At 40.9% G+C, this 16,136-nt stretch overlaps 1 protein-coding gene across 1 annotated transcript; it reads right to left on the bottom strand.

Annotated features, from left to right (window-relative positions):
* Window positions 1-14,661: 14,661 nt before the first annotated feature.
* LOC145909607 (uncharacterized) lies at window positions 14,662-15,408 on the bottom strand. The gene has a single exon (XM_082996978.1). It carries the CDS (start codon window positions 15,406-15,408, stop codon window positions 14,662-14,664), a length of 747 nt encoding a protein of 248 aa, XP_082853104.1.
* Window positions 15,409-16,136: the final 728 nt, after the last annotated feature.

Raw genomic sequence — 16,136 nt, 5'->3', positions numbered from 1 at the left:
AATAACTGAGGATTTTGAACCCATTGTTTATGTGGAACGGAATTTTTATCATTAATATCTGGTTTAACACAAGGAGATGAACATATTAGACTCTACAAACATGTAAATTATTACAAGATAAATATAAAACTTCATTGTTAAACAAATCTCGGATGCGTACGTCACGCGCTGTTAGTCATATGGAGAATGTCGATGTTACGTCGTTCTACTTGGTTTGAAAGAAGATGCATTGAATCCAAAGCTTTGTTCGTGCAATAGTATTGTTATCCAGCTGTGTAAGTGACGTGGTTGGGAAAACCCATCTTGGATAATTTGTTTTGCGTTAATTTTGTCCTCGAATTTAACATAAAAATATCCAACGTTGTTGCGATTGTAAATTAGAAAGATTAAATTAAATCGTCGCATTGGAAAATCTCAACACAAAAGGTGATCATAGGTATGTTAAATTCGTGCGAATATTTTTCAATGCGCATCACTTTTTTCCTAATTCCATCTAGTTGTACATTTGTTTAAAATACAGGTTACCACCTTCGTGATTAAAAAACTGGTTCTGGAATGTAGATAAGAGCATATCACGTAAACGCGAGGTGGAAACGCACAATTTGGTTTACATGGGGAAGTTCGAACACACATCCCAGAGTTTTGTGTGTTTGTTAATGAGCGATGATTTACTCTAGTAGCAAAGCGCGTGTGGATCCGACCTTCCGAGTCTTGTATTAGATTTATTATCTCGATGCCTTTGCTTGGTTTGAATTTCGAACATATGTACTGTTTCTACCTCAGTACGGTAAAACTGGATGAAGCTGCGTTTGTATCGAAACAAGTTTAGAAAAATGGAAGAATTTTAACTTTTATGACATATTAACAATGTTAGAACATTAAATATAAGTGTAGACTCTGAACGTCAGGCCTGCGAGGGCCAAGTCGCACAAAGGGTAGCCTATACTTCGTTGAAACACGCCGTTTTCTTTCACAGGTGTATTATCACAACTGACGACGGTTTTCTGTAAAAAATCAGCGATCACAACACAGCCAAGATGACCCAGGAAATACATTTCGTAGCACAAACATAGAACGTTCAACAACAAAAAAAAAACGAATCACGAAATAGTTCAGCACAACACATTAAACATCGCTATTCGCGGCGACAATCAAACATAGTTTTGCAATCGGTCGTTTGACACGGTTGTGTCGGGTTTGCACAAGCACCGAGCGCACAGTTCCGGTTTTATCGGGGAACGTATCCGCAACTCGACCCATCAATCAATTAGACCGTGGCTGTGTAAGATCTCTCTTCTTCTGAAACCACTTCTGTCGGGAGATGATATTTGGTAAATATTCTCGTACCCAGCGAATCCAGAATTGGTTCGCCAAGTATTGGACCTGCGCCCAGCGGCGCCGAACGTAGCAGTCCTTTTTGTCGAACAAACCGGGAGGGTTCGCATTCGATCTCATTATCAATAGATGGTTGGGTGTGATAGGTTCGTCATCTCGAGGGTCAAACGTCACCGATACAAGAGAATTAATTATGGACTCTGAGTGATCAAAGACGGCAGGATTCGCCGGATGGACCATTCTTTCCCACGCACCACCCATATGACTGGCGGTCCGAGGATTGAACGACCAACGAATGTTTCTCTGCTTCAGGTACTTATCGATCTGCGAACAGTTCCACGATTGCAACGATTCGCTCAAAATCCGTTCCGCACCAACGAAATTCGTTCGGTTGTCGGAGTAAATGTGAACTGGATTTCCACGACGACCAACAAATTGACGAAGTGCGTCGATAAAAGAGTCTGTGAGCAACTTCAATATGAACAGCCCGTACTGTTAGACAGGTAAACACTGCCCCGTACCGTTTGACGATGCCCTGCTTAACCGGAAAGGGACCAAAATAGTTAACGCCGACATGTGCAAACGGCGGCTCGTCGGGATGAAGTCTTGCCGAAGGAAGATCGGCCATTATCTGCACACCAACGGAAGCATTTCGTCCTTTGCAGAACAAACAATTTCCGATCACTCGGCGCACGGCAACGCCACCTTTGATTATCCAAAACCTCTGGCGCAACGACGACCAGGTATGTCCCATTCCAGAATGTCCGACAAGGCGATGATGTCTTGCAATAATTAAATCAGTAAAATGCGATAAATGCGGCAAAATTATCGGATGTTTGGCATCGTTTGAGATTGACGCCCTTTCCAACCGACCCCCCGACACGTAGAACAGAATCGACAACTACAGGATTCAATTTAAACATGTGTCGTTTTAAAGAGGACTTCGCATGTGAGCCCTTTTCCAAAGCGGCAAACTCGGCGACGAAGTGTCCTCGTTGTACGTGCTTAATCAACGCCAATTCGGCAGCATCCAATTCCTCTACCGATACGCCACATTTCTCCATGGGCACTCTGTCACGCCGAACGCGCAAAAAAAAAACTGCTTATATCGAAGCAGCCATGCGACGCTCTTTTCTAAACGATGTATAGGGAAGAATATCGATTAATAATCCGGTCAACAATGAATTGCTTTTCCACAATCAAATGAATGGACACCTCTTGTTTTTTTTCGGAAACGCACTCAGCAGGCAAGTCTGGTAGTACGATAGGGCTGACATGCCAGTGATCCTCGGACTCCAACAAGAACATGAGGCCGTGTAACCAGCGCCCTGACGTCAACAACGTTTCAACCGTCAACCCTCGGGAAGCTTCGTCCGCAGGATGGAACGTGTGTCCAACTTGACAAATCACTTTCCCTTTCAATCTTCGCAATTCGATTGGAAACAAATGTAGGAAATAGCTTCTTCGAATTGCTAATACTCTGGAGCACAGCTGTGGAGTCTGTCCAAAACACAGACGACATGTCCCAAGACCAAGTTCTCGCCGCATCATTACATCAAGCTTCACGGACAACACTGCGGCAGTAAGTTCTAGTCTACTAACCTCAGGGTAAAACACGGCTCCGTAGGCAACGGATGAAGCATCCGCAAAAATCACTGAAACCTAACGGCTTAAAACACCCGAGGAATTCGCAGGTTATGAAGTTTTCGCAAACGACTTATCCAATTCTTCCACTGCGTGGCTTCCGCAACAAACCCAATAGAGTCGTACAGTGAACCCAAGGCAGAAAGGATCTAAAGCAATACAGGAGTACAAGGTAAAATACAATTTGAATTTTCACATGGGAAAGTCTTTTTCACCTCCAGAAATTAGTGCGAGATGAAAATGTTTGCAGAATTACAATATAAAATAACCTTATGTTAAACGCATTTATTGTTAAGAATACATGTTTCGCTGAAAATAAGCATTTCCAGTACTAAAATAAAACGGAAAACAAAATGCTATAAAATAAATGCTACAAACTGGCCGAACAAATGGGCGGCTGGTGGTAACCTCCAAGGCACACTTGAGTAGCCATGTCTGGTGACCTACTTGCGTGGTGTAGCGCCGAGGCAGCAAGCATGCGTTGCATGTAGATAAAAACGTTGGGCATATCACGTGATCGCAGTTAGTACCATATTTTGTATATTGATTTGTGAAATGCTCCATAAGGGGTTGTTTTAGAAACACCACAGAGTAGCATGTAGCCAAATCAGGACTTTTGTAGAACGTCGCTGGGTGATGTACCTGAAAATGGCGGAGTAGCGCACTTTTGTCTCCCGCTTCATCGATGTTGAATGTTCTCCACATCTGTCTGTGCTTGTTCCACCTTGTGGAGAACTTATTCTTTGTTTTTCCGACGTATTTTTCTTGACATACCCTGCAAATTGTCGTATAAATTCCACAGCTTACACAATCCAATTGGTCGTGAAGCTTGACTGCACCAGATAGTGTTTCAACCTGGTGAACTTCGTCGACCATGCTGTCAAAGCCTTTGAAATGTCCACATACGCCACATTTTCGGCATAGTTTTGAACACCCTGGCCCTGTGTGGGTACGGATTGCAATAGACCTAAAAGCAGTAAGCCAGCTCTGTAGTGTCCTGGGCTCCCGCTTCATCGATGTTGAATGTTCTCCACTTCTGTCCACCCTGATAAAAATGTTGTTATATGCAAATCTGACAAAGACGGTAAAATTATACTTGCATCTGTTTATGATTACAACGCAATAATGAAAAGCGAACTTTCTGGGTTAGTGGGTTTTGAGCAGGTTAGTTCCGACCGCAAGTTGACATCCCGAAAATAAGATTTTATGCAAGCGAAATGAAACTCCCACATTACCACATTGCTTAACATGGGTGCTATTTCCGAAGAATTGTTTTACCACACCACGGGACTTATGATAACCAACGGTCATCTTCATAAAATCACAGGCCTATCCGCTAAGTACTTCAGCAATCGGAATCCCGCTCTTCAAAACACACAAACTATCAATTTTACAACTTGAAAGTTTACACGTCTGTGACAGTCCCGTTAGACTGGTGCAATCAGCTTGTGGCTCATGCACATTCCGCACCACAGCTGTCCTTGAGCACATATTAAAACCGATCGCCACTACTTTCTGTTGCTCAATTGTCAACGAGTATTGCCAGGACAGCCAGCACTACCTCAAAAGAACTGGTAGCATGGCAACAACAAAATGCAGATTTTGAAGTGGGAACTCAAGAGTATTTTCATTGTCGCCGCTGATGTTGTCTCGTTCCCAATCAAAAAATTTCTTCCGTGCCTTAACCACTTTTCTTCGGTTAACTTGGCAGACAGATATGGGTGTCGAACCTCAGCCAGACATATATCTCTGGTAAAAGTTCGACAGAGAAACACTACCAGCGATGGCCGTACATGCGGGTGTTGTTTGGCACATGCTTGGTTCCAAAGTATGGCCGGATAATTTCACTATGCTTTGTTAGGCTTATTATCCAAACTCAACCTAATATGACCTTATGTATTTTATCATCTACACTGCATGAATTCAGGTTTCACAAATTTATTAAAACGAAAGTTGGTGAACGTTTAGTCTTCAGGGTCTTAGTGAACACTGTCCGCAGCCCTGACAGACCGCCCACCATCCCAGTCACGAATTCCTGCCAGCACCCTTTGCACTGCACAACCGATTTCACTGTGGGTGGCACTGCTGTGTCTTGTATACTGAAGCACGTCTGAAATGTAATACACACTGGGGTTTACGAAGGTTCTAAAACAATTGGCAACCTAAAAAACATGTTCTTTATGTACCTAATACACTTATAGAAATTTCATAGTTAAGCAACACAAACTTTACTAACTTGCTTGACATAACATGACAAATGGGCACGTTATCCACGAATATTCAGGCTCAGTTTTTCTTTTTTTAAAGTTCCTGAACGTTTCGTACATCAATTGACCATTTACAAGCAGTTTTTGAAACCATCCAATTCTTTGGCACAACATCATTTGAGCCATCCACAAATTTAACACATACAAAATTTTTCATTTCTACAACCTTACAATCTCTATAAAGGTTTTTAACAGTGAAGTAGCACAATACAAACAAAGTCATGTGTTCATGTGGCAAAATCATACATTTTTTTACTTCAAAAGTTACTGAATTAGCTCATATTTTGTTTGCAACTGGAGCACTCTATCAATGCCAACTCGACTGGAATGAACAGGCCTTTGTATAAAATGGTTGAATCTGCTTGTGTGTTTCGACGTGTAAATGAGTTTCTACCAGGCAGCACACATGATTTATAATGCACAATAGATGACATGTCCAAAGAAAAATTTAATGTTTCATTAATATTTAGTAACGGTATTGCGGGCTTTCCATAGGTTTCATTGTCACAACCTGCAGAAACATGCTGGTTTCCATAATACACAAACTTGCTAATCTGTTGCAATGGTTTAAAACCAGACTTCACAAATTTTTTCAATCGTCCCAAATAACTTTCAAAGGAAAAGCAATTCACTCCTTCCAAGGAACCATACTGTCTGTAGTCATCTGGTAAATGTATCAAGGAATGAACATTGTGACTCACAAAAGATTCTCCATAAATAAAAACACATTGTTCCACAAACTGCTCAAGCAAGTTAACACAAGTCCTTTTCTAATGTTCCAGTTGCAAGTAAAAATCGCATTGCTACAGAGAAGTTTAAGAAATGCAAGAGATTATGCCAGGTTTTTTTTAAGCAGCACAATGCCTACATACAATAAAAACAATCTAAATTCTGATGCCTTCCAAAACAAAATGTCACGCATAGGTCTCAGTTTTCTGTTAAAATCAACAGGAACGAATATTTGAAAATCTTTAATAACTTGGCTCATTGTAAGGACTGCTGGAGATGGCAGCCTTGACTGCAGCTATTTAGGAACTTCTCGCCACCATAACAAAAGCCTTCTCATAACTCCTAAACAAGCCATATGCATATAGTCCAAAACAAAGCCGGATACCATGTCTAACTTGACAGTAGTTAAGACTGAAATCCCAGTGTGATGACTAGCATGACGTTGGTGCATAAAATTATCATTAGTGCATAGGTGCCTAGTTTTCATTTTTCCAGGGGGACGGCTATATTATGACGTCATAATTTGTTACTATGGCGTCATCAAGTATCGAAAAACTGTGTTTGAATTTCAATGCATGAGGCGTTTTAACCAAAAGGGCGGTGTTGACGATGAACGCACGAGATCGGTCTACGACACGACCAATAAGAACCTGTTGGCATAGTATACTGCAAGACCGACGTTGCAACAACCGATGTCAGCTACGCAAGCGAAACTAGGTCAACATTTTTGCCATCGAATCTCCGTCGGATCCGTAAGGTGCGAGGCCCGAGACGCAGTCGCCCCCCTCGGTCACCCAGCGGGGACATACCCCGACAACTGATAAACCGACAAGTAGCAGACAAGGATTTTCCTAATCTTGCCATAAATACATTTACAGAGATACACCTGAACATTTTTAAAGCGATGACGTCTGGCCTCGTGGACTTGACAAGACCAAGCAATATACCCGAAAATGTTTGAACACGGTCCTCCATCACCACACCTGCACTGTATGGTGTGGCTACAGAATTTAACTTTATTGGGACAACGTTGCGTCGGAGATACAAGGGAAAAGCTAAAATCGTCATTACTCATCATTTATGGCACTCCATGTTTGGGGTTTCCATGAGTAGTAAACATACAAACGCAGGTCTGGTAACTGCCGCAACGGCACACTTTAGCCTTGGCATGGTAACACCATACTCTAGCCTTGTATGTATGCACTCCGTTTGTGTGATGCTTGGCCACACAAGACATAATCGTGGAAGAGCCGATTGTGCGAAAAGAAAGGCCGCAGATAAACGGCGGAAGTTTTTTGATTGGGTTGTATCCGAATCCAAGCCTTGGCGTGTGCACCGCCACTCCAATTACAGTTCCTGCGCAGAACAAACGCTGGTTAAACTTGCTGGTACAGTTTGGAACCAACACATACCGGCAAAAGTGGGGATTGCCACGGGTGACTATCATTTTGTGTCCATTGCCAATATTGCACTTCACAAAAGGAGTGACTGCACATTTGTAAACATTGCTAATTATGTGTTGGTTGTAGCTGAAAATGATCTACAGAAAAATTGTAGAGGAGGGTCTAACCTTTCGAACGTTGTATTCGGTTTCTCTCTATGACGTCACAATGGCGAGATGTGCGCATGCAAATTTAGACTGGTGGGATTGCTGTATTTTTTGCGTACAAAACAACAAAATAGCAGGAAGAAATGTACATAACATAAAATAAACATTATGAGGGTGCAGTATAAAAAAAATAATAATAAAAATTATGATAAATAAAGAAAGAATTTTTTTTTTCACCGAAGCCAAAAAAAACTCCAATTTACAAAAAAAGTAGAAAACCTTCATTTATTTTAGTTACAGGTGGTTTTGCTTCCTAACAATAGACAATTGAGTAATTCTTTCCTCAGCATAACAATCGCCAATGGTTTTCGGAAGGGTATATCCAAAAGTTCCATGATGATGATTTGGTCATGGAAGCATATTCATGCAATTTGTTCAAGAATCAAACACATGTGGGTGTGGCTGTGGGCGTCACTCAGTAAATAGGGTCGCTTCAATTTCATACAACTGATATTTTCCTTGTCTTTTTTCCAGAGTGTCTATGTAATGTTGTGACTAAGGCTTATACACTGGTAGTTGGCTTGTTTATTCAATTATTCACATTCTTTTCTTTGCATAGCAATCGCCAATTGTTCTCGGAAGGGTATATCCACAAAAAGTTCCATGATGATGATTTGGTCATGTCACAGTCACATCTCTGATGCATAATTTGCTGTCAAAGCATCATATATGGAAGCATATTCATGCAATTTGTTCAAGAATGAAACACATGTGGGTGTGGCTGTGGGCGTCACTCAGTAAATAGGGTCGCTTCAATTTCATACAACTGATTTTTTCCTTGTCTTTTTTCCAGAGTGTCTATGTAACGTTGTGACTAAGGCTTATACACTGGTAGTTGGCTTGTTTGTTTAATTATTCACATTCTTTTCTTTGCATAACAATCAACAATTATTCTCGGAAGGGTATATCCACAAAAAGTTCCATGATGATGATTTGGTCAAGTCACAGTCACATCTCTGATGCATAATTTGCTGTCAAAGCATCATATATGGAAGCATATTCATGCAATTTGTTCAAGAATCAAACACATGTGGGTGTGGGCGTCACCCAGTAACTAGGGTAGTTTCAAATGTATACAGCTGATTCTTTCCTTGTCTTTTTTATACATTGTCTGTTTCATGTTGTGGAAAAGGTTTACATGCACTGGTAGAAGACTTGTCTATTCAATTATCACTATATATTCATGTTATGCACTCTTTTTCATCAACTTGCTGACATACACTTACCAGTTGAAAACAAAAAAAAACAAAGAAAATAATTTTTTTAGAGGTGTTGTCAAATTCATCTGCTATGAGTTAGCAAACGCCTGAGCTGTGTAACAAAGCTTACAAGCCCTTTTACAAGCAATTACTAACAGTATAAGTAGGTTATACCCAAAAAACTACCTAAAATGTCAGTTTACTAGACAGCACCGTCGCTCAAAAATATCAAATGCAGCGATCCAGTTTTTTCGCTTCATTGCGTCTTGGTGTTCACACTGATTCAGAAAAAAAAGTCGAATTATTTCTTTCAAAATTCGCACAATTTCGGGAGTTATGGACATTTTTATACAGGGTACTATGGCTTGGAAGCTGTTTTAGTAGGGATGGTTGTATTTTTAGGTATAACTACTCGAACTGGAAAAGTGATGATTGTGTAGAGTATTAATTTTCATATGATTTTTGTGTTTTAATTTTTAGTCTAGCGTTTGTGGATAAAAAGCTATAGCTACCTGAACTTAAGCAATCAAAAACCTTAAATTGTTAAATATTGAACGTGGCGCTTAGCAGGATATGGGAAATTCTCCAAACGCCTGTCCTCTTCTCACAATAATTTCAATTTGTAAAAGCAATTTATAACTATATTAAGGAGGTGCTTAACAGCACTTTTCTTACACAATAGGTTGGTCAACACCAAGGTTTCACGCACACAATTAATAAGTACGGTTTCATATTTGTGTTACGATTTCTATGGTGCCATGCCCATATATGGTTACGAACCCGCCTCACAGCAACAATACTGCGGGCAGCTACCCATGCGAGAGATGCGCGGTATACGGACATCATGGCGACCACAAGGAAACCATAACTGGAAAGGTGTACAAACTGACACAACACCTAACTTGCTTCAATTTTGGTATATATGTAGCAACGTGCCGCACATACAAAGAACAATATGTCGGCCAGACAAAATATAAGTTTTCCACCCGTTGGACGCAACACCGGTCCAACTGGAACAGGGCAACCAGCGATATTGGTAAAAATGACAAAACGGCCCTTCCTCACCATCACACTTCCAAACACGGTATACCAGCTCGGCGATCGAAACCTGTTTCTCAGTGACATTTGTTCAACAACCGGCGGCAAAGTCTTCACATGTTTGTGAGGCCAAATGGCTCATATGACGCAAGCATCTGTAAACATCTAAAAAATTATTTTTCCGAGAATTAGATAATTTTATTGCATTCGATTTTACCTTTTACTAATTCTTTCCCATTTGCAGTCGCATTCATTGCTTCTGGCACGCTCGTTTGTGCTTCATGTTTTTGCGGTCACGTGTGAGCGTGTTTTGTTTCCTTATCTCCGCTATCGCCTACTATAGGTTCGTTACCACACTGTAGTTCACAGTGTGAGCTTTAGGTGATAGCGTAAAGAAAAGACTCTCAAGGGTGTTTTTTTGTTGCTTTTATTACTACTACGTAATTTTGGCAGATGCTTACATAAGCGAAATCGATTTTTTACAATAAAATCTGCTGACTTCAATCCGAGGCTTGTTTCTTCATTATATATTCGCCACCCAAATCTACAAAAACCTGAAATCGCTCCCGTTGAAGAACCCTGCTCTAGACGAGTGATCAGAGATTGCACTTTTATTACAAGTTTTATTCATTGCCAATCGATACCGGAGGTTCGCTTAAATTAGCACAAAGGCCGTTATAGTTTCATATGACCCCGTCCCAATAGTTTGTCTCATTTACCTTTCCTAGTATTATTGACGTTGTTTTGTCCGATTAGAAAGTAGTGACCTACCTTGGGCTAATGTGAGCCCTTACCGCTTGTAGCAATTACGGCAATACAGTCACCACAAGGCGGAGGTCTTTGCTTGGCCGTTTGGTCAGCAAAGTCGTCTGAAAGTCACACCAGTTGCACTGACGAAACAGTGGCCATCTGTCTGCAGCTTACACACTTCAGACTTATCTTGCTTGCAGAGGGGTTTGTGATTCAGATCCTTTATTCAGTAAACGTTAGAATCCACATCGAATATTTACAAAATAATTCTTGAATTCTTTGTTTTTTTTGGTATTAAAAACATGACCAGTCTCTGCCGAGACTGCTTATTCAACTAGATTTCTTTTGAAAAATGAAAATACATCTACACAGCTACCGGTTGTTAGAAAAAACCTCGCCGGGAGCTTGATTTTTTAAATCTTGCTCCGACATGTCAGGAAAAAGTGGCTGATCCAGCTAGGCTGCGAAGCCTACAAACCTCAGGATCGCGATACGTTAGCTGTGATCGCCAAGCAAGGACCTGCGCAGTGGGAAGATCCTGCTAATCATGCCATTGCATGAAATATTACAGCTACCGGTTATTATCATCAACGTATTAAAACCAAGAAATGGGAAGAATCGATTTTATTTGGTTTACATTGCGATAATGTCGTGGTGTTGGATTTAACTCAATATTGGTTGGAATTATTGCTTGAGGTTACGTTTAATCGCAGCTTTTATACCACAGTTATATTTCGCCAATGGTCGATGTTTTTTGTTTTTTTCTCAAAAAAAACGCAATGATGCAGAAGTTAAACAGGAAAAGTGCAATCAATCCCTTCAAAATGAGTTGCTATCCGATTTCACGCAATTTCTCAAAGCCAGTCATTCGGAGAATCCGCTAACCTTTTTCAGCACATGTTCGAAATGAGCATAAAAGACAGGGACGACCAAAGTGCAGCCAACAATTCATCGCAATACTTGGAAGGACATTGCAGAAATCAAATGGAAAACCTAACGTTAAAGCATTTGGAAGAGGAAGATTATGAGGAGGTCGTGCGTTTTGTCGAGCAATGTTACATACACATAGAGATAGTACACAAACTTGCGGGCATATCCAACAGGGAATTTTTGCCTTACCATTACGTTCGCATCAAGAAGTCTCTGAAAGAGAAAACTGCAGTTGGCTACTTCGACAAAGGCGGCCGCCTCGTTGGATTGTTGATGAGTCGGGTAAACCAAGATTATGTCGCTGAAGTTAAATCGGTGCCACTTTTAAAGGATCTCGGTGTCAACCCGACCGAACAAATCGTGGGGATATTGAAGTTTTACGACGAGGTACAGGAAGATTTTTGTAGGAGCTTGAATCCCAAGTCGTACGTTCATTTGGGTCCCATGGGTGTTAGACCAGAATACGGAAATATGGGTATTGCTCGGCGACTGCTTAACGAATTAGAAAAGCTTTTGTTTCAGCGGAATCATAATTTTATCGTGGCATCCTGCACTTCTCATTACGCCCGACGCCTTTTCAATTCAAATGGCTACATAAGGGTCAAGTCGGTAAAATACAAGGATTTCCAACCAGCTGGATTGATCATGAAGGTTTTTCCGAATGAACTAGAAAACGAAACTGAAGCTGCAATTAACTATAAAATACTTGTGTAAGCAAAACTGTGAGCTATTATGTCAAGTCGCCAACAGTTACAGAGCACGCTTTTCTTGTGTTGTATCATGCAAATCTTTCCTAATTTATTTTGAACCGAATGAATTTATAATCGCGAAGCACAGTTTCTGTAAAGAATGCTTTTTTTCGATTGCTTGTCTGACTTGACTTTTGTATGTATTATTGCTCGTGGAGTTTGTCGTTGTTTTACATAATGAAAAACGTAAAGTTGAAGCATTTGAAAGAGGAAGATTATGAGAAGGTCGTGCGTTTTGTCGAGCAATGTTACATATACATAGAGATAATACACAAACTTGTTACGTTAGAATTTTGGAGTGTAGACTAATTTATTGTGGTCGAGCATTGCAAAATACGAACGCCAGTGTTGGCATAAATGGTGGCTTCCTGGCTTGCGCGTAACGCTATGGATCACTCGATGAGAATTTTTGCGGTAGTGCTTGCGCCGTAGTTTTTTTTACTATTAATTTAATCAAAAAGAATCTAATGTGGGCTTAAAACTATTTTTCATGTGGTGACCTAATATTCCTCTGCACCTGTTGCGACAGCAACGTAACCTAAAGGCCACCTACTACAGAAGATAAATAAAAAATTACTGCTTTCCATCAACGGCAGTCTGATCTCTTCACCAAATATTATTCGTGAAAAATGTGGTAACTGAAAAATAAAACACCGTTACAAAGTTAATTGAAAAATAACACTCGTCACCTGCAGTTAATAACAAAAATGAATTCTAGATCATCAACAATATGTTTGTCGAAAAGAAGAGGTTTGTCAACAAATAACTGAGGATTTTGAACCCATTGTTTATGTGGAACGGAATTTTTATCATTAATATCTGGTTTAACACAAGGAGATGAACATATTAGACTCTACAAACATGTAAATTATTACAAGATAAATATAAAACTTCATTGTTAAACAAATCTCGGATGCGTACGTCACGCGCTGTTAGTCATATGGAGAATGTCGATGTTACGTCGTTCTACTTGGTTTGAAAGAAGATGCATTGAATCCAAAGCTTTGTTCGTGCAATAGTATTGTTATCCAGCTGTGTAAGTGACGTGGTTGGGAAAACCCATCTTGGATAATTTGTTTTGCGTTAATTTTGTCCTCGAATTTAACATAAAAATATCCAACGTTGTTGCGATTGTAAATTAGAAAGATTAAATTAAATCGTCGCATTGGAAAATCTCAACACAAAAGGTGATCATAGGTATGTTAAATTCGTGCGAATATTTTTCAATGCGCATCACTTTTTTCCTAATTCCATCTAGTTGTACATTTGTTTAAAATACAGGTTACCACCTTCGTGATTAAAAAACTGGTTCTGGAATGTAGATAAGAGCATATCACGTAAACGCGAGGTGGAAACGCACAATTTGGTTTACATGGGGAAGTTCGAACACACATCCCAGAGTTTTGTGTGTTTGTTAATGAGCGATGATTTACTCTAGTAGCAAAGCGCGTGTGGATCCGACCTTCCGAGTCTTGTATTAGATTTATTATCTCGATGCCTTTGCTTGGTTTGAATTTCGAACATATGTACTGTTTCTACCTCAGTACGGTAAAACTGGATGAAGCTGCGTTTGTATCGAAACAAGTTTAGAAAAATGGAAGAATTTTAACTTTTATGACATATTAACAATGTTAGAACATTAAATATAAGTGTAGACTCTGAACGTCAGGCCTGCGAGGGCCAAGTCGCACAAAGGGTAGCCTATACTTCGTTGAAACACGCCGTTTTCTTTCACAGGTGTATTATCACAACTGACGACGGTTTTCTGTAAAAAATCAGCGATCACAACACAGCCAAGATGACCCAGGAAATACATTTCGTAGCACAAACATAGAACGTTCAACAAAAAAAAAAAACGAATCACGAAATAGTTCAGCACAACACATTAAACATCGCTATTCGCGGCGACAATCAAACATAGTTTTGCAATCGGTCGTTTGACACGGTTGTGTCGGGTTTGCACAAGCACCGAGCGCACAGTTCCGGTTTTATCGGGGAACGTATCCGCAACTCGACCCATCAATCAATTAGACCGTGGCTGTGTAAGATCTCTCTTCTTCTGAAACCACTTCTGTCGGGAGATGATATTTGGTAAATATTCTCGTACCCAGCGAATCCAGAATTGGTTCGCCAAGTATTGGACCTGCGCCCAGCGGCGCCGAACGTAGCAGTCCTTTTTGTCGAACAAACCGGGAGGGTTCGCATTCGATCTCATTATCAATAGATGGTTGGGTGTGATAGGTTCGTCATCTCGAGGGTCAAACGTCACCGATACAAGAGAATTAATTATGGACTCTGAGTGATCAAAGACGGCAGGATTCGCCGGATGGACCATTCTTTCCCACGCACCACCCATATGACTGGCGGTCCGAGGATTGAACGACCAACGAATGTTTCTCTGCTTCAGGTACTTATCGATCTGCGAACAGTTCCACGATTGCAACGATTCGCTCAAAATCCGTTCCGCACCAACGAAATTCGTTCGGTTGTCGGAGTAAATGTGAACTGGATTTCCACGACGACCAACAAATTGACGAAGTGCGTCGATAAAAGAGTCTGTGAGCAACTTCAATATGAACAGCCCGTACTGTTAGACAGGTAAACACTGCCCCGTACCGTTTGACGATGCCCTGCTTAACCGGAAAGGGACCAAAATAGTTAACGCCGACATGTGCAAACGGCGGCTCGTCGGGATGAAGTCTTGCCGAAGGAAGATCGGCCATTATCTGCACACCAACGGAAGCATTTCGTCCTTTGCAGAACAAGCAATTTCCGATCACTCGGCGCACGGCAACGCCACCTTTGATTATCCAAAACCTCTGGCGCAACGACGACCAGGTATGTCCCATTCCAGAATGTCCGACAAGGCGATGATGTCTTGCAATAATTAAATCAGTAAAATGCGATAAATGCGGCAAAATTATCGGATGTTTGGCATCGTTTGAGATTGACGCCCTTTCCAACCGACCCCCGACACGTAGAACAGAATCGGCAACTACAGGACTCAATTTAAACATGTGTCGTTTTAAAGAGGACTTCGCATGTGAGCCCTTTTCCAAAGCGACAAACTCGGCGACGAAGTGTCCTCGTTGTACGTGCTTAATCAACGCCAATTCGGCAGCATCCAATTCCTCTACCGATACGCCACATTTCTCCATGGGCACTCTGTCACGCCGAACGCGTGACAGAGTCCGTTACTAAAAGGGGCGTGATAGAAAAAAGGTTAAGAACCACTGGTGTAGAGTATTAATTTTCATATGATTTTTGTGTTTTAATTTTTAGTCTAGCGTTTGTAGATAAAAAGTTATAGCTACCTGAACTTAAGCAATCAAAAACCTTAAATTGTTAAATATTGAACGTGGCGCTTAGCGGGATATGGGAAATTCTCCAAGCGCCTGTCCTCTTCTCACAATAATTTAAATTTGTAAAAGCAATTCATAACTATATTAAGGAGGTGCTTAACAGCCCTTTTCTTACACAATAGGTTGGTCAACACCAAGGTTTCACGCACACAATTAATAAGTACGTTTTCATATTTGTGTTATGATTTCTATGGTGCCATGCCCATATATGGTTACGAACCCGCCTCACAGCAACAATACTGCGGGCAGCTACCCATGCGAGAGATGCGCGGTATACGGACATCATGGCGACCACAAGGAAACCATAACTGGAAAGGTGTACAAACTGACACAACACCTAACTTGCTTCAATTTTGGTATATATGTAGCAACGTGCCGCACATACAAAGAACAATATGTCGGCCAGACAAAAAATAAGTTTTCCACCCGTTGGACGCAACACCGGTCCGACTGGAACAGGGCAACCAGCGATATTGGTAAAAATGACAAAAACGGCCCTTCTTCACCATCACGGCGCCCACCCA

Source organism: Ascidia mentula, chromosome 7 (genome assembly GCF_947561715.1).
Source record: "Ascidia mentula chromosome 7, kaAscMent1.1, whole genome shotgun sequence".
Taxonomy (NCBI): Eukaryota; Metazoa; Chordata; class Ascidiacea; order Phlebobranchia; family Ascidiidae; genus Ascidia; species Ascidia mentula.
The sequence above is the reverse complement of the archived record's forward strand: the minus strand, read 5'-3'. Positions and strand labels throughout refer to the sequence as shown.

Excerpts from the sequence above, each read along its gene's own strand:
- LOC145909607 (XM_082996978.1), bottom strand. The coding sequence starts at position 15,408 with ATGGAGAAATGTGGCGTATCGGTAGAGGAATTGGATGCTGCCGAATTG.